General features: G+C 39.6%; 1 protein-coding gene across 1 annotated transcript in view; it reads right to left on the bottom strand.

The window, feature by feature from the left end:
• Positions 1–435: 435 nt before the first annotated feature.
• Positions 436–20,285, bottom strand: part of LOC106094551 (uncharacterized) — a 54,159-nt gene continuing 34,309 nt past the window's right edge. The window contains exons 2-6 of the mRNA XM_059366103.1: positions 13,668–13,940; positions 13,464–13,583; positions 12,989–13,257; positions 607–813; positions 436–493 (exon numbers count right to left, since the gene is read on the bottom strand). Coding sequence (XP_059222086.1) covers positions 436–493; positions 607–813; positions 12,989–13,257; positions 13,464–13,583; positions 13,668–13,940 — 927 coding nt within the window. The remainder of the gene's footprint in view (positions 494–606; positions 814–12,988; positions 13,258–13,463; positions 13,584–13,667; positions 13,941–20,285) is intronic.

Raw genomic sequence — 20,285 nt, 5'->3', positions numbered from 1 at the left:
GTTGTAGTTTTATTGCCTTTAATAAGAAAGCTTTCCGAATAGTTTGAAGATGTGGAACATCATTTAAAACCATTTTTGATTTTAATTTCTTTTCACTACAACATTTCTTTTATACATTAAAATTCGAAAGGCCTTGTCTTTAAGTTATACTCCTTTCCATTGTGATTCAACATGATTTTATATCCTTATCCATTGTACCGTTGTCCGGTCTGCTTTACAGAAACTTTTACTTACTCACATCGTTAAACTGTATTATAAGCCAATGTTAAGCCTAATTACCCCATTTAAATTTAGCTAAAAATTATGGTTATTACCCGACATAATACCACATGAAAGCATAAAGGAGCCAATGAAACAGCATAAGACGGAGCACAATGAAAACGAAAACAACTTAAAAGCAGAACATTTTAATAAAAACATTTATTTCTCGTGAAATTACAGACATTGAAAGTTGAAAACATAAGCCATATCCATAAGCATTTCATGTTGCAAGCTGAAACATTGTGAGGGCAAAGTTTTACAAATTCAAACAATAACCCAGAAATGAACATTCTCTACTCACTCGACCAAGCCAACAGGGCGGTAAAGAGCAGAAAAGCTTAATACAGGTCGGATATCATGTTTATAACTCCTTCAGGACACCAATGTGAATAATCCAAACACGCATTGCCTTCATCGGCATCACCACCGCCACCATTATCTTCATCATTGTCCATATTGGCCAAGTATTGTCTGCCTTGCCTTTCGGCCCGATAGAGGTTCTCATCGTTTATGGCATTGTGCAGTGGCCTTTCTGGCCGTGATGTTGTTGGCCTATTTAACATGTAATCAAAAATGTTACCCAAATGAATAATTATGAGCACAAAAACACACATGAACAAGCGTTTGAATACACATTCGAAATGTATTCCGAAGGTAAAACTGAAGATACAAACAGAACATGAAGCTCCCAAACTCGGTCAAAAAGCCAACGAAACAGAGATATATTAAAACGATTAACACGCACATTCTGCTACCAAATCATATTGGAAGGTAGTCAGGTTTTTATTTTAGCTGAGGTTGATATAAACTTCTGGTGCATTTAACAGTGGTATTAATAACAAGTAAAAAGGCGTTAAGTTCGGCCGGGCCGAACTTTGGATACCCCACACCTTCGGTATATATGTAAACCAACATTTGTCATAAGCCGGTGAAAAATGCATAATTTATGCCCCTCTGAACCATATTTGACACGCATGTCGAAAAGCCTAACATAAGTCACTGTGTCAGATTTCAGCGAAAACGGATTATAAATGTGCTTTTTATGGGGCAAAGGCTTTAAATCGAGAGATCGGTCTATACGGCAGCTATATCCAAATCTGGACTGATCTGGCCCAAATTGAACAAGTAAAAAGGCGTTAAGTTCGGCCGGGCCGAACTTTGGATACCCACCACCTCGGGAATATATGTAAACCACTTTTCATCAAAATTCGTTGAAAATTTCATACCTTATGTCCCATATCAGTTATATCAAAATATGTTCCGATTTGGACCAAATACTAAAAGTACACTAGCTATATCTAAAAATAAACCGATCTGAACCATAAACGACACGGATGTCGAAAAGCCTAACATAAGTCACTGTGTCAAATTTCAGTGAAATCGGATTATAAATGCGTCTTTTATGGGGCCAAGACCTTAAATCGCGATATCGGTCTATATGGCAGCTATATTCAAATCTCGACCGATCTGGGCAAAATTGAAGAAGGACTTCGAAGAGCCTAACCAAACTCACTATCTTAAATTTCAGCGACATCGGACAATAAATGCGTCTTTTATGGCCCCAAAACCTAAAACGTATATATCGGCCAATATGGCAGCTATATCCAAATCTGAACCGATCTGTGCGATATTGCAGGAGTATGTCAAGGGGTTTAACTTAACTCACTGTCCCAAATTTTGGCGACATCGGATAATAAATAAGCATTTTATGGGCCCAAAACCATAAATCAAGAAATCGGTCTATATGGCAGCTATATCCAAATCTGAACCGATCTGGGCCAAATTGAAGAAAGATGTCGAAAGGCATAACACAACTCACTGTCTCAAATTTGAGCAAGATCGGATAATAAATGTGGCTTTTATGGAACTTAGACCCCAAATCGGATGATCGGTCTATATGGCAGCTATATCCAAATCTGGACCGATCTGAGCCAAATTCACGGAGGATATCGAAGAGCCTAACACAACTCTCTGTCCCAAATTTCAGCAAAATCGGATAATAAACGTGGCTTTTATGGGCCTTAGACCCTAAATTGGAGGATCGGTCTATATGGCAGCTATATCCAAATCTGGACCGATCTGAGCCAAATTCACGGAGGATGTCGAAGGGCCTAACAGAACTCACTGTTTCAAATTTCAGCAAAATCGGATAATAAATGTGGCTTTTATGGGCCTAAGACCCTAAATCGGCCGATCGGTCTATATGGGGGCTATATCAAGATATAGTCCGATATAGCTCATCTTCGAACTTAACCTGCTTATGGACAAAAAAAGAATCTGTGCAAAGTTTCAGCTCAATATCTCTATTTTTAAAGGCTGTAGCGTGATTTCAACAGACAGACGGACAGACGGACGGACATGTCTAGATCGTCTTAGATTTTTACGCTGATCAAGAATATATATACTTTATAGGGTCGGAAATGGATATTTCGATGTGTTGCAAACGGAATGACAAAATGAATATACCCCCATCCTTCGGTGGTGGGTATAAAAAGGTTGTTGAAGAGCCAAACGCAACTCACTTTCTCAAATTTCGGCGAAATCGGACAATAAATGCGCTTTTTATCCGCCCAATACCTTAAATAGAGAGATCAGTCTATATGGCAGCTTTATCCACATCTGGACCGATCTGACCCAAATTGAAGAAGGATGTCGAGTGGCCTAAGACAACTCAATGTCATAAATTTCAGCAAAATCGCATAACGAATGAAGCTTTTATGGGCCTATGATGCTAAAACGGCGGATCGGTCTATATGGCAGCTATATCCAAATCTGGACCGATGTGGGCCAAATTGACGAAGGATGCCGAAGGGCCTTACACAACTCATTGTCATTGCAGCAAAATCGGATAAAAAATGTGGCTTTTATGGGCCTAAGACCCTAAATTGGCGGATCGCCGGATCCATTTTTATACCCACCACCATAGGATGGGGGGCATACTAATTGCGTCACTCTGTTTGTAACTACACGAAATATTCGTCTGAGACCCCATAAAGTATATATATTCTTGATCGTCGTGACATTTTATGTCGATCTAGCCATGTCCGTCCGTCTGTCGTTCGAAAGCACGCTAACTTCCGAAGAAAAAGCTAGCCGCTTGAAATTTTGCACAAATACTTCTTATTAGTGTAGGTCGGTTGGCATTGTAAATGTGCCATATCGATCCATGTTTTGATATAGCTGCCATATAAACCGATCTTGGGTCTTAATTTCTTGAGCCTCTAGAGTGCGCAATTCTTTTCCGATTTGGCTTAAATTTTGCACAAGATGTTTTGTTATGATATCCAACAACTTTGCCAAGTATGGTTCAAATCGCTCCATAACCTGATATAGCTGCCATATAAATCGATCTTGGGTCTTGACTTCTTGAGCCCCTAGAGTGCGCAATTCTTATTCGATTTGAATGAATTTTTGAACGAAGTATTATGATATCCAAACACTGTGCCAAGTATGGTTGAAATCGGTTCATAATATAGCTGTCATATAAATAGATCTGGGGACTTGACTTCTTGAGCTTCTAAAGGGCGCAATTCCTATCCGATTTGGCTGAAATTTTGTATGACTTACTTTCAATAACTGTGTCAAATAAGGTTCAAATTGGTTCATAACCTGATATAGCTGCCATATAAACCGATCTGGGATCTTGACTTATTGAACCTATAGAGGTCGCAATTATTATCCGATTTGCCTGAAATTTTGTACGACGGATCCTCTCATGACAACATACGTGTTTATTATGGTCTGAATCGGTCTATAGCCCGATACAGCTCCCATATAAATCGATCTCTCTATTTTACTTCTTGAGCCCCAAAGGGAGCAATTCTTATTCGAATTGACTGACATTTTACACAGGATTAAACCAACGCTTACTTGCGCGTCAGTAGTTTTGTGGGCTGCGATGAAGAAAAAGGAAGGTAAGGATAACACCACAGGTTCAGAGAACATATTGTTTTGACATAGGCGGAGCGATGAAGACCACGCCCACTAGGGCACTGAAATCTGAACTGTTTTCAATGATATCCACGAGTAAAATCTAGAGTCAAAAGAAAATCCATCCCGCCAAATTTCGAAACATGAAGCGATTAGAAGTGATATCAAAACACCAAGTCCAAAATTTCAGTCAAATCGGACGAGAAGTGCGCCCTCTGAGGCTCAAGAAGTCAAGACGCAAGATCGTTTGGCCATTTACAATCCCAACCAACGATTTTGCTTTCAGGGGATCAAGAAGTCAAATCGGGAGATCGGTTTATATGGGAGCTATATCCAATTTTAAACCGATATGGCCGATTTGAAATCTCCAACGATCTACATCAATGTTAAGTAACTTTACAAAATTTCAAGCGGCTGGCTTTACGCGTTCGACCGCTATCGTGATTTCAACAGACGGACGGACATGGCTTGTTCGACTCAGAATGTCAAGACGATCAAGAATATATATATTTCACGGCGTCCTAGATCAATATTTCGAGTTGTTACAAACGGAATGACTAGATTAGAATACCCCCAAACTATGCTGGTGGGTATAAAAATGGGTTCGGCCGGGTCGAATATTGGGAACCCAGCACCATGGATTCTCCAAAAAAATGTCCGTAATTCAACATATTGTTGAAGGCATATGTGCATTTTACGTTCCAAATTTCAGCCGCATAAGCACAAATTCAAGGGGTCATAGAGTCTCCTACGGGAGATCGGTTTATATGGAAGCTAGATATCTAAATTTGAACCAATATGGCCCGTTTGCAATCCCCAACGACGTACATCAATAAAAAGTATTTGTGCAAAAATTCAAGCGGATATTCTAATTTCGTCGTTTCAACTCACGGACGGACGGACATGGCTAGATCTACTCAGAATGTCGAGACGATCAAGAAAAATTTGTGGGACTTTATATCAATATTACTATTACAAGGTGTTACAAACGGAATGACTAGATTATTATGCTCCCATCCTATGGAGGTGGGTATAAAAAACATCGGATGTTGGGACGGTTTAAAGTTTACCGGCCGCCATATTATTTCGCATTTTCCTTATTGAAATCTAGGTTAGGTTAGAGTGGCAGTCTATTTTTATACCTACCACTGAAGGATAGGAGTATACTCATTTTGTCACTCCGTTTGCAACATATCGAAATTTCCATTTCCGAACCTACAAAGTATATATGTTCTTGAACGTCGTAAAAATCTAAGACGATCTAGCCATGTCCGTCCCACTGAACGTCTGTCTGATGAAAACATGCTACAGTCTTTAAAAATAGAGATATTGAGCTGTAACTTTGCACAGATTCTTTTTTATACCCTCCACCATAAGATGGGGGGTATATATATATTCTTGATCGTCGTAAAATTTTATGTCGATCTAGCCATGTCCGTCCGTCCGTCCGTCTGTCTGTCGAAAGCACGCTAACTTCCGAAGGAGTAAAGCTAGCCGCTTGAAATTTTGCACAAATACTTCTTATTAGTGTAGGTCGGTTGGTATTGTAAATGGGCCATATCGGTCCATGTTTTGATATAGCTGCCATATAAACCGATCTTGGGTTTTGACTTCTTGAGCCTCTAGAGTGCGCATTTCTTATCCGATTGGGATGAAATTTTGCACGACGTGTTTTGTTATCCAACAACTGTGCCAAGTATGGTTCAAATTGGTCCATAACCTGGTATAGCTGCCATATAAACCGATTTGGGGTCTTGACTTCTTGAGCCTCTAGAAGGCGCAATTATTATCCGAATTGAATGAAATTTTGCACGACGTGTTTTGTTATCCGACAACTGTGCCAAGTATGGTTCAAATCGGTCCATAACCTGGTATAGCTGCCATATAAACCGATTTGGGGTCTTGACTTCTTGAGCGTCTAGAGTGCGCAATTCTTATCCGATTGGAATGAAATTTTGAACGACGTGTTTTGTTACGATATCCAACAACTGTGCCAAGTATGGTTCAAATCGGTGCATAACCTTATATAGCTGTCATATAAACCGATCTTGGGTCTTGACTTCTTGAGCCTCTAGAGGGCGCAATTCCTATCCGATTTGAATGAATTTTGACACGTAGTATATTGTTATGATATCCAACAACTGTGCAAAGTATGGTTCAAATCGGTTCATAACCTGATATAGCTGTCATATAACCAGATCTGGGGACTTGACTTCTTGAGCTTCTAGAGGGCGCAATTCCTATCCGATTTGGCTGAAATTTCGCAAGACGTTTTTTATTGTTACTTTCAACCACTATGTCAAATAAAATACAAGTCGGTTCATAACCTGATATAGCTGCCATATAAACCGATCTGGGATCTTGACTTCTTGAGCCTCTAGAGGTCGCAATTATTATCCGATTTGCCTGAAATTTTGTACGACGGATTCTTTCATGACCATCAACATACGTGTTTATTATGGTCTGAATCGGTCCATAGCCCGATACAGCTCCCATATAAATCGATCTCTCTATTTTGCTTTTTGAGCTCACAAAGAGCGCAATTCTTATTAGAATTGGCTGACATTTTATACAGGTCTCCAACATATAATTTAATTGTGGTCCAAACAGGAGCATATCTTGATATCGCTCTAATAGCAGAGCAAATCTTTTCTTATAATCTGTTTTGCCTAAGAAGAGATGCCGGGAAAAGAACTCGACAAATGCGATCCATGGTGGAGGGTATATAAGATTCGGCCCGGCCGAACTTAGCACGCTTTTACTTGTTTATCCATAAGCAGGTTAAGTTCCAAGATGGGCTATATCTCGATATAGCCCCCATATGGACCGATCCTTCGATGTAGGTTGGGTTAGGTTAGTTTGAAAAGAGGGTGCAAATATTAATCCGCCCCACGCAACTATGGACATACACCTAAGCCAGTAATCGGGTTGTTGTGCGCTCTAAAAACTATAAAGTAACCACTAAAAAAAAAAATTTTATGTTAGGAATTCCGTGCTACTTACAAAATCCTTAATTGTTTTCAATGCCACTTCCCTAAGTTGGTTCATGTCTGATATTGTGTCTCTACCTAAGTACCGGTATCTGTTGGATGCGAAAGCCGACGTAAGGTCTTAGGATCATAAAAGACACATTTATTATCCGATTTTGTTGAAATTTGGGACAGTGAGTAGTGATAGGCCCTGCGACATTCCTCTTCAATTTGGTCAAGATCGGTCCAGATTTGGATATGGCTGCGATATAGACCAATCTCTCGATTTATGGTTAGGGGCCAAAAAAGGCGCAGTTATTGCCCGATTTCTCCGAAATTTGGGACGGTAGTTGCGTCAGGCCCTGCGACATCCCTCTTCAATTTGGCCCAGATCGATTCAGATTTGGATATAGCTGCCATATTGACCGATCTCTCGATTTACGGTCTTAGGCCCATAAAAGGCACAATTTTTGTCCGATTTTGTCCAAATTTGGTGGCATTTAATTGTGTTAGGCCCGTCGAGCCCATAAAAGGCGCATTTATAACCCGATTTCGCTGAATTTAACTCAGGAAATTATGTTAGGCTTTTCGACTTCCATATCGTATATGGTTCAGATTGGTCTATATTTGGAAATAGCTACCAAAAAGACCAATATTTTGTTCACACTCGACATTCTCTTGTTCATACTATCTCCGCCTGCAGGAACGTAAATGGTGATTTTTTTGAGGTTAGGATTTTCATGCATTAGTATTTGACAGATCACGTGGGATTTCAGACATGGTGTCAAAGAGAAAGATGCTCAGTATGCTTTGACATTTCATCATGAATAGACTTACTAACGAGCAACGCTTGCAAATCATTGAATTTTATTACCAAAATCAGTGTTCGGTTCGAAATGTGTTCATTCACCGTAACGTTGCGTCCAACAGCATCTTTGAAAAAATACGGTCCAATGATTCCACCAGCGTACAAACCACACCAAACAGTGCATTTTTCGGGATGCATGGGCAGTTCTTGAACGGCTTCTGGTTGCTCTTCACTCCAAATGCGGCAATTTTGCTTATTTACGTAGCCATTCAACCAGAAATGAGCCTCATCGCTGAACGGTGAATGAACACATTTCGAACCGAACACTGATTTTGGTAATAAAATTCAATGATTTGCAAGCGTTGCTCGTTAGTAAGTCTATTCATGATGAAATGTCAAAGCATACTGAGCATCTTTCTCTTTGACACCATGTCTGAAATCCCACGTGATCTGTCAAATACTAATGCATGAAAATCCTAACCTCAAAAAAATCACCCTTTATAATGGTCATGCATTGGGAAACAAATTTCAGTCTCTAGGTCCTCAGTGTAGACCGCAGCCCCACTCTCTCCCCAAGCTTTGATCCATCTGTGTGGCATGATCTTGCAGTTGGCAGCAGTGCCTCACACACGAACTCAAGTGTCGTCTCAGGTATAGGATCCGAAATCTCTTCCACTCCATCCAGGTCATGGCGTTGCCTCGATAATATCGCGATGGTATGGCCTGCTCCTATCCCCTTACCGTTTTCTATCACAGTCTCACAGCCGCTGTAGTTGCCTCATACTTAATCTGTATGTCTATGGCCGGATGTCTAGAATTAGTGCCTTTGTAAGCGTGGTCCTCATCGCCCCGCATATACCTAGACGACATGTTCTTTGAACCTGTTGTAGGGTCCTTAATTTTTCTCCATCGCTCTCCACCAAACTACTGAGGCGTTAGTTGGTATTGGTATCTTCACGCTCCTGTAGAATCAGTGAACTTTCTTCTAATTCAAGCTCCATTTCGAGTCTGCTGCCCGTCTTCGTATTGCCCAATATCTGTGAGTCTAAATAGTATGCTCCTTGATGTGGCAGTTCCATTTCAATTTCCTATCCAGGATTACTCGTATTTACTTAATCTTGTCGTATATCGTTTTGTCGATTAAAAGTGGCGCCTCAAATTGAACAACCCCCACCTCTCTCGTAAACAAGCAAATCTCAGTCAGCTGGCAAACTCTCGACAATAGCAACATTCGGTATTTTCGATAGTTTTAATAATAAATATCAATAGTATCGATACTATCGTTAATTTTCCATCTCCTATATTTCAAGCAAAAATGATAACTAACAAGTAAAATCGTGCTAAGTTCGACCAGGCCGAATCTTGGGAACCCACCACCATGAATTCTGCTAAAATTTATACAAACCAAATTTAGTTGAAGGGCATAATTTTATTATACATACCACACTTCTGTAATATCAGCAAAGATAATCGAGAGACCGGTTTATATGGGAGCTATATCAGGTCATAGACCGATTAGGAGCGTACGTGACACAGTTGTTGAAAGTTAAATCAGAACACCGCATGCACAATTTCAGCCAAATCGGAAAAATTGTGGCTTCCAGGGGCTCAAGTAGTCAAATCAGGAGATCGATTTATATGAGAGCTACGGAGCTACATCAGGTTATAAGCCGATTTGGACCGTACTAAATACAGTTGTTGAAAGTCACATGGGAACACCATGTACAAAATTTAGGCCAAATCGGATACAAATTGTGGCTTCCAGGGGCTCAAGAAGTCAAATTGGGAGATCGGTTCATATGGAAGCTATACCAGGATAAAGACCGATTTGGACCGTACTAAACACAGTTGTTAGAGGTCGTAACAGAATGCAATGTGCAAAATTTCAGCCAAATGAAATGAAAATTGCGGCTTCCAGAGGCTCACGAAGTCAAATCTCGAGATCGGTTTATATGGGAGCTATATATATACCCGATTTGGACTGCACTTAACGCAATTATTAGAAGTCATAACAGAATGCTATGTGTAAAATTTCATCGAAATCGGATGAAAATTCCTGCTTACAGGGGCTCAAGAAATCAAATCGGGAGATCGGTTTATATGGGAGCTATAACCAAAACGGAACCGAGATAGCCAATTTGCAATCCCCAACGACCTACATCAATATTAAGTATCTGTGTAAAATTTCAAGCGTGTAGCCTTATGCGTTAGACCGCAAATGTGATTTCGACAGACGGAAGGACGGACAGATGGAAATGCCTAGATCGAATCAGAATATCGAGAGGATCCAGTATATACATACTTTATTGGGTCGCAGATGAATATTTTGAGGTGTTACTAACGGAATGACTATATTAGTACACCCCCATCCTATGGTGGTGGGTGGAGATCGATTTATCGTATATATAAAAATCAATTTGTGTTTGTTTGTTTGTTTGTTTGTTTGTATGTTTGTGTGTTTCTTATCGACTCAGAAACGGCTGAACCGATATTCTTGAAATTTTCACAGATGGTGCATAATGATCCCGTGGTGAAAATAGGGTACTACATTTTTTGATATCTGAAGGGGGGCGGAACCACCCCTTACCCTAATTTTCAGAAATGCCAGATCTCGGGTGGTGCGATTTAAGCGAAATTTTGTGTGCTTTCATATAGTACCCTAAAAATAAAAACTTGATGTCCAAATTTCGGGGGCCGCCCCACCCAAAGACCTACCAAACATATATTTACACCAATCACGGCAATATGGGACTCAAATGAAAGGTATTTAGGTATTTGAGTGTAGAATTAGAATCTGATATCCAAATATGGGACCAAGTGTTTGGGGGGCAGCCTCTCACCAAAAACCTCCTCCAAAGGGGACAAATTTACGACCATAGTCATATGGGGTTCAAATGAAAGGTCTTTGGGAGTAAAGCACGAATCTAATACCAATATTTGGGAAAAGTGCCTATGGTGCCAACCCACCCCCACAACACAACCCAAATAGGAAGTATTTGCTGACTTTTGCAATATGAGGTTCAAATAAGAGGGTTTTTAAAGTGGAACACGAATCCGATATATATTCTCAAGGCAAACTCACTAAGTGGCCGCCCATCCCCCAAAATACCCCCCAAGCCGGTCATGTTTCCCTACTATGGAAATATGGGGCTCAAATTAAAGGTATTTGGGAGTAGACCACATATCTGTTATCAACATTAGGGACCAACTGTCTAGAGGACGTCCCACCACTAAAACAACCCCCAAATAGGACGTATTTGTTCACCAAGACAATTTGGGTCTTATAGAGAGTGGAACTAAATATTTATAGTTTTTAGGGTCAATACCCCAAACCGGACATATTTGCTGACTTTTGCAGTAAGGAGTTCAAATAAGATTTGAAAACGAATTTGATATCCAATTTTGAGGCCAAAAGCAATATGGGGTTCAAATAAATGATATATAGATATATGATATATTTTCCGGGCTTAGTATTTGGGCGACCACCCCATTCCCCAAGACACCACTAAATCAGGAATATTTACCGACCATGACAATGTGGGTCTAAATAAAAAGTATTGGGGGGTAGCGTAAGAAATGATACCCATTTTCGGAACCAATTTTTGGGGGGAACCAAATAAATGTGGCTTTTAAGGGCCTAAGACCCTAAATCGGCGAATCGGTCTATATGGCAACTATATCCAAATCTGGAACGATCTGCGCCAAATTGGTGAAGGATGTCGAAAGGCCTAGCACAACACACTGTCCCGAATTTCAGCAAAATCGGATAATAGATGTGGCTTTTATGGGCCTAAGACCCTATATCGGCCGATCGGTCTATATGGGGGCTATATCCAGGTATAGTCCGATATAGCTCATCTACGAACTTAACATGCTTATGGACAAAAAAGAATCTGTGCAAAGTTTCAGCTCAATATCTCTATTTTTAAAGACTGTAGCGCGATTTCAACAGACAGGTGGACGGACGGACGGACATGTCTAGATCGTCTTAGATTTTTACGCTAACAAAAGACCATTTTATTGCAATATTACTGCAAATCGGACGAACATATATATGGGAGCTATATCTAAATCTGAACTGATTACGACTGAACTGTGACAGTAGTCGATGAAAGCGTTGTACGAAGTTTTGGGAAGATTGGTCAATAAATGCGCTTGCAGTGGCTCTAGGAGTGAAAATCGGGCGGTATATATATATGAGAGCTATATCTGAATCTGAACCGATTACCATGAAGTTCACCAGTAATGTCGAGATTCATAAAAAATCCTTCCTGCCATGTTTCGAGAGTATCCGTTAAGAAATTACCATTTTATTGCATTATTATTGAAAGTCGGACGAACATATATATGGGAGCTATATCTAAATCTGAAACGATTTTTTCCATTATCAATAGGCTTCGTCTTTAGGCCGAAAAACATGCCTGTACCAAATTTTAAGACGATCGGATGAAAACTGCAACAGGCAGACGGACAGACAGACGGTCACAGGTAAATCGAATCAGAAAGTGATTCTGAGTCGATCGGTATACCTATCAATGGGTCTATCTCTCTTCCTGTTGGGTGTAACAAACAAATTCACTAAGTTATAATACCCTGTACCACAGTAGTGAAGATCTGTTTTTAAGGTATGCTAAGACGTTATTTTAAGCGGGATTCCATAACCAACGGCGTGGTTTCTAGAACTATTGTGTAATGGTTATGGAATGGTTGTGTGTCGGCAAACCTTCCTCCTCCTAAATACTTCTGTTTTGGTTCCTACTCTGGAGAGATTGAGTCATCTGAACCTTAACTATAATGTTGCTTTGGCAACACAGAAATTATATTCTGACACTTCCTTAGTAAAATAGCACTCTAACGACCACTGTGTTACAACCTTACTTGCTTTGTGTTTCCAAAATTGTATTGTTACATGCTTGTCAGCTCTCATTTTCACTCTCTCTCTCTCTCTCTTCTCTTTCACGTTGAAGGCTTAGAAACAGAATATGAGTTAAACTTGAAATAATTATCAAAGCATAATTACATGAATAAAATTTTCAAAAAGCTGCCCAAAACTCCATTGTTCTCCTCCACGGTGGAAGCAGCCACTTCACATATTGTTCTCAAAAGGCAAGCGGTACCGTTCATTTGATAGTGGTTCAAGTAATCCGTAAATGTACGATAAAAAGAACGGCGGTCATAGCGGGGCAATAAAGAAGCAGTTGATGGAAGTGATCTCTTGTCCAAATTGCGGCGATTATTAATAACTGTAACATTGTTGCCAATGCCCAAATATTCTTGATCTAAATTCCACTATTTTTGGGATGATGTAGTTGGAGGTGGTTGGTGGTTTAAGAAACATCGTTAACATACAATGGCATAAAACGAGAAAACAGAGAGATAAGTTTTGTAGGGCTTATTATAATTCAATTCACAGCAAGGATAGAATGGAGTTCGTGTAACAGTAACACAAATATTGTATAAAAATTCCACACATACGTATGCACACATTTACTTACTCTGTCAATCCACTCATTGTAGGAATCATTTGGTGGCAAACCATAATTGGCCTCGAAATTAAAAGCCATGTAAACATTTCGATGTGGTAAATGAAGTGGAATGGCAATCGCGGATATCATCTGTCAATGAAAAGATGTGAAATTTAACACTTCATCGGTCAAACTATTTAGCCTCCATTTGGCTAAATGGCGGTCACTTCTTACCCCATATGAAGCACCACGTGGAAAGAACACAATGGCTCCCACCTGTGCTAAGCTGGCCACCAAATACAAGGCAATTAGTGGAGCTACTGCTAGCTGTAATGTTCTTCCACTTATCTGGGTCAAACGATGCAAAGAGTTGTGTGTTGATCTCAATGTTTGTTGATGCCACATTGCACTTTGTGTGAACTTGTAGGGTTCTTCTGTTGCCAACCGATGACTTGCTACTGTTACTGCCAATTGCCGATGTTCGGTTAATATACGAAATGAAGTATTCTTGTCAGAAGAAGAATGTGTTTAAGTGAAGTGAATACAGGGTGGTGTGAGTATTGCTGCACTTTTTTAAACAAGTAAAAAGGCATTAAGTTCGGCCGGGCCGAACTTTGGATACCCACCACCTCGGGCATATAATTAAACCATCTTTCATCAAAATTCGGTGAAAATTTCATACCTTATGTCCCATAGTAGTTGTATCGAAATATGTTTCGACTAATAAGTACAGTAGCTATATCAAAATAAACCGATCTGAACCATATACGACATGGATGTCGAAAAGACTAACATAAGTCACTTTGTCAAATTTCAGTGAAATCGGATTATAAATGCGACAATTATGGGGCCAAGACTTTAAATCGAGATATCAGTCTACATGGCAGCTATATCTGAACCGATTTAGGCCAAGTTGCAGAGAAATGTCGAAGAGCCTAACACAAAGCACTGTCTCAAATTTCAGCGACATTGGACATTAAATGCGCCTTTTATGGGCCCAAAACCTTCAATCAAGAAATCGGTCTATAAGGCAGCTATTTCCAAAACTGAACCGATCTACGCCAAATTAACGAAGGAAGTCGAAGGGCCTAACGAAACTCACTGTCCCAAATTTCAGCAAAATCCGATAATGAATGTGGCTTTTATGGACCTAAGACCCTAAATCGGAGGATCGGTCTATATGGCAGCTATATCCAAATCTGGATCGATCTGAGCCAAATTACCGAAAATTGTCGAAGGGCCTAACGCAACTCACTGTCCCAAATTTCAGCAAAATCGGATAATAAATGTGGCTTTTAAAGGCCTAAGACCCTAAATCCGCGAATCGGTCTATATGTCAGCTATATCTAAATCTGGAACGATCTGCGCCAAATTGGTGAAGGATGTCGAAAGGCCTAGCACAACACACTGTCCCGAATTTCAGCAAAATCGGATAATAGATGTGGCTTTTATGGGCCTAAGACCCTATATCGGCCGATCGGTCTATATGGGGGCTATATCAAGGTATAGTCCGATATAGCTCATCTTCGAACTTAACCTGTTTATGGACAAAAAAGAATCTGTGCAAAGTTTCAGCTCAATATCTCTATTTTTAAAGACTGTAGCGCGATTTCAACAGACAGGTGGACGGACGGACGGACATGTCTAGATCGTCTTAGATTTTTACGCTAACAAAAGACCATTTTATTGCAATATTACTGCAAATCGGACGAACATATATATGGGAGCTATATCTAAATCTGAACCGATTACGACTGAACTGTGACAGTAGTCGAGGAAAGCGTTGTACGAAGTTTTGGGAAGATTGGTCAATAAATGCGCTTGCAGTGGCTCTAGGAGTGAAAATCGGGCGGTATATATATATGAGAGCTATACCTGAATCTGAACCGATTACCATGAAATTCACCAGTAATGTCGAGAGTCATAAAAAATCCTTCCTGCCATGTTTCGAGAGTATCCGTTAAGAGATTACCATTTTATTGCATTATTACTGAAAGTCGGACGAACATATATATGGGAGCTATATCTAAACCTGAACCGATTTTTCCAATATCAAAAGGTTTCGTTTCTAGGCCGAAAAACATGCCTGTACCAAATTTTAAGACGATCAGATGAAAACTGCGACCTGTACATTATACACAAATTAATATGGACAGACGGACGGACATACGGACGAACAGACAGACGGACATAGCTAAATCGAATCAGAAAGTGATTTTATTCGATCAATGGGTCTATCTCTCTTCCTTTTGGGTGTTACAAACAAATTGACTAAGTTATAATACCCTGTACCACAGTAGTGGTGTAGGGTATAAAAATGTTTAGCGGTTGTTATCCTTTCATTAATGCTAACGTGCGTTGTGAGGTATTGAGTAGAATAAAAAAATAAAAAAAAAATAAAATTTAGCTTTATCTGATGGCTAGTATTCCCCCTGGTCCGCTCCGCTACGCCCTTGGTTGATATTCAGAAGACAATACAGTGAACTTCAATTGTACTTAAATTTTGCGTATCTTATGGTAAATTACAAAATAAAATTTTTACCCATGAACATTCCACTTAGGAACAGGGGCAAACTTCTCACTTATCAATAAGTGCAGTCCGATTCAAGTTTAAGCTCAATGCTAAGGGGCCTCCTTTTTATAGCCGAGTCAGAAAATGTTGCCAGCATTAGGAGGCGAAAACCACCGCTGAAAATTTTTATACCCTCCACCATAAGATGGGGGGTATACTAATTTCGTCATTCTGTTTGTAACTACTCGAAATATTCGTCTGAGACCCCATAAAGTATATATATTCTTGATCATCGCGACATTTTATGTCGATCTAGCCATGTCCGTCCGTCTGTCCGTCCGTCCGTCCGTCCGTCCGTCCGTCTGTCTGTCGGAAGCACGCTAACTTCCGAAGGAGTAAAGCTAGCCTCTTGAAATTTTGCACAAATACTTCTTATTAGTGTAGGTCGGTTGGTATTGTAAATGGGCCATATCGGTCCATGTTTTGATATAGCTGCCATATAAACCGATCTTGGGTCTTGACTTCTTGAGCCTGTAGAGTGCGCAATTCTTATCCGATTGGAATGAAATTTCGCATGACGTGTTTTGCTATGATATCCAACAGCTGTGCCTAGTATGGTTCAAATCGGTTCATAACCTGATATAGCTGCCATATAAACCGATCTGGGGTCTTGACTTCTTGAGCTTCTAGCGTGCGCAATTCTTATCCGATTGGAATGAAATTTCGCATGACGTGTTTTGCTATGATATCCAACAGCTGTGCCTAGTATGGTTCAAATCGGTTCATAACCTGATATAGCTGCCATATAAACCGATCTGGGGTCTTGACTTCTTGAGCTTCTAGCGTGCGCAATTCTTATCCGATTGGAATGAAATTTCGCACGACGTGTTTTGCTATGATATCCAATAACTGTGCCAAGTATGGTTCAAATCGGTCCATAACCTGATATAGCTGCCATATAAACCGATCTGGGGTCTTGACTTCTTGAGCCTCTAGAGTGCGCAATTCTTATCCGATTGAAATGAAATTTTGCACGACGCGTTTTCTTAATATATCCAACAACAGTGCCAAGTGTGGTTCAAATCGGTTCATAACCTGATATAGCTACCATATAAACCGATCTTGGGTCTTGACTTCTTGACCCTCTAGAGTGCGCAATTCTTATCCGATTGGAATGGAATTTCGCACGACGTGTTTTGTTATGATACCCAACAGCTGTGCCAAGTATGGTTCAAATCGGTCCATAACCTGATATAGCTACCATATAAACCGATCTTGGTTCTTGACTTCTTGAGCCTCTAGAGGGCACAATTCTTATCCGATTTGAATGAGTTTTTGCACGAAGTATTTCGTTATGATATCCAACAACTGTGCCAAGTATGGTTGAAATCGGTCTATAACCTGATATAGCTGTCATATAAACAGATCTGGGGATTTGATTTCTTGAGCTTCTAGAGGGCGTAATTCCTATCCGATTTGGCTGAAATTTTGCATGACGTATTTTATTTTTACTTTCAACAACTGTGTCAAATAAGGTTCAAATCGGTTCATAACCTGATATAGCTGCCATATAAACCGATCTGGGATCTTGACTTCTTGACCCCTAGAGGTCGCAATTATTATCCGATATGCCTGAAATTTTGTACGATGGATCCTCTCATGACCATCAACAAACGTTGTTTATTATGGTCTGAATCGGTCTATAGCCCGATACAGATCCCATATAAATCGTTCTCTCTATTTTACTTCGTGAGCCCCAATGGGCGCAATTCTTATACGAATTGGCTGAAATTTTACACAGGTCTCCAACATATAATTTAATTGTGGTCCGAACCGGAACATATCTTGATATCGTTTTAATAGCAGAGCAACTCTTTTCTTATATCCTTTTTTGCCTAAGAAGAGATGCCGTGAAAAGAACTCGACAAATGCGATCCCTGGTGGAGGGTATATAAGATTCGGCCCCGGCCGAACTTAGCACGCTTTTACTTGTTTTTGATGGTCTTGCCAAAAAAATGTTACGCTATTGTTGCACTTATATGGGACAACACTTCGCAAATGTCGCCCAAACCATCTTCAAGTGTTACGCTTTTTCGTTTTCAATCGAACAAATTCTATGTCCATATGAAGTCATTTGGGTCAAATAATACGCTAAAAATCGCATCCTCGTCATCGGCTGAAGAACTTTCTACGAATGCATCTTATATGCCGTTAGCTTAATAATAGGATGGGTGTATACAAATCTAGTCATTTCGTTTGTAACACCTCGAAATATTGATCTAGGACCCTATAACCTGATATAGCTCGTATATAAATTTTCATCTGATTTGGCCGAAATTTTGCACATAATTTTCTGTTATGACTTCCAACAACTGTGACCAGTACGGTTCAAATCGATCAAGAACCTGATAAAGCTCCCATATAAACCGATCACCAGATTTGACTTCTTGAGCCCCTGGATGCCTCACTTTTCATTCGATTTGGCTGAAATTTTGCACATAGTTTTCTGTTATGGCTTCCAACAACTGTCCCAAGTACGGTCCTGATATAGCTCATATATAAACCGGTCTTCCGATTTGATTTCTTGGGTCCTTACGAGCCACGATTTGTCTGAAATTTTGCACATGGTGTTCTGTTATGACTCTCAACAACTGTGCCAAGTACGGTCCAAATTGGTCAAGAACATAATATAGCCCCATATAAACCGATCACCCGATTTGATTTCTTGAGCCCTTACAAGCCTCGATTTTTATCCGATTTGGCTGAAATTTTGCGTATAGTTTTCTGCTATTACTCTCAACAGCTGTACCAAGTACGGTCCAAATCAGTTTATAATCAGATATAGTTCCCATATTTTTGCAGAATCCTTGTGGTTGGTTTCTAAAGATTCGGCCCGACCGAACTTAGCACGCTTTTACTTCTTATATATTTATTTTTAATATTTTGCCTCTTTTCAACAAACAAATTTTGTCCTCTTCTTCTACTGTTCAAACAAAATTTGCTTGAATGATAACCACTGATTTTAAGTGTGACATTCTCCACCGTAGGCACCATGTCGGAAAAATCTTACACTCTTTTTGAAGAATCCAAATCACCATTAATTTACGAACTCTTGCAGTCGACTAATATAAGTTGTCAAAGTGTAATTGTATCCCAATTTTGAGTGTTGTTGCTCAATCCGTAAAGAAAGAACCATTTTGTACATTTTAGTACCAAAATTTACGAATTTCATACAAACAAAAACGTGCTAAGTTCGGCCGGGCCAAAATCTTGGGTACCCACCACCATGGATTCCGCTAAAAATTTACCCTTATTACCTTTGTATTTATATGAATTATTTTGTAGCAATCAAATGGTCTCAAGAAGTCATATCGGGATTCTAGAGGATCAAGAAATCAAAACGGGGATCGGTTTATACAAGGGCTATATCAGTTTATAGACTGATTCGGATCATAATGGGCACTGATGTTGGAAGTCATAACACAAGTCTTTGCTCCAAATTTTAGCCAAATCGGATTAAGTCTTTTAGGCTCTCACGAATTCCGTCACGAAGTTGGACGAACGTGGCTAAATCGACTCAGAATATCGAGACGATCCAGAATATGTATACCTCATGGGGCCGTATATCAATATTATGAGGTGTTACAAACGGAACGACTAGATTAGTATACCCCCATCCTATGATTGTGGGTATAAAAAACTGTGCTAGTCCCCAAATACAGACTGCCAAAGTGTAACTCTATTGCAGTTATAAGAGCTTCAACTCAATACTTTAAGAAAGAACCATTTTGTCCCTTTTAGTTCCTAAATAAACAAATTTCCGAAAAATCGTCTAGTCCGCCGAAGAATACTGCCAAGGTGTAAAAACTTTGAAAGCTTTTACTCAATTTGTAAAGAAAGTACCATTTTGTACGTTTTAGTAGTTACGCGTACAGTTATGGGCATACAATTTCCAAATATGTAGACATACATTTTTTACTTAAAATTTCATATTTATATTTATTCAAGCTTTATTTTCGAATAAAATAGTAGGCCAAGTATCAAAATGATTAAGTATTTTGACGTTTAATTATTATATAAAAATAAATAAAACAAGTAAAAGCGTGCTAAGTTCGGCCAGGCCGAATTTATATACCCTCCACCATGGAAATCATAGAAAAATACCACCTCTATAATTTCGGGAAAATCGAGTAAACATTGCGCCCTCTAGTGGCTCTGTGAGATATGGGTTTATATTACAGCTATATCAGTTTATCAACCGATTTAAGCCATACTTGTAACAGTTGTTAGAAGTCATTCCAAAGGGACATATGCAAAACTTCAACCAAATTCGTAAAGAA

This window comes from Stomoxys calcitrans, chromosome 1, assembly GCF_963082655.1.
Source record: "Stomoxys calcitrans chromosome 1, idStoCalc2.1, whole genome shotgun sequence".
Taxonomy (NCBI): domain Eukaryota; kingdom Metazoa; phylum Arthropoda; class Insecta; order Diptera; family Muscidae; genus Stomoxys; species Stomoxys calcitrans.
This window is presented reverse-complemented; position numbering and strand designations above follow the sequence as displayed.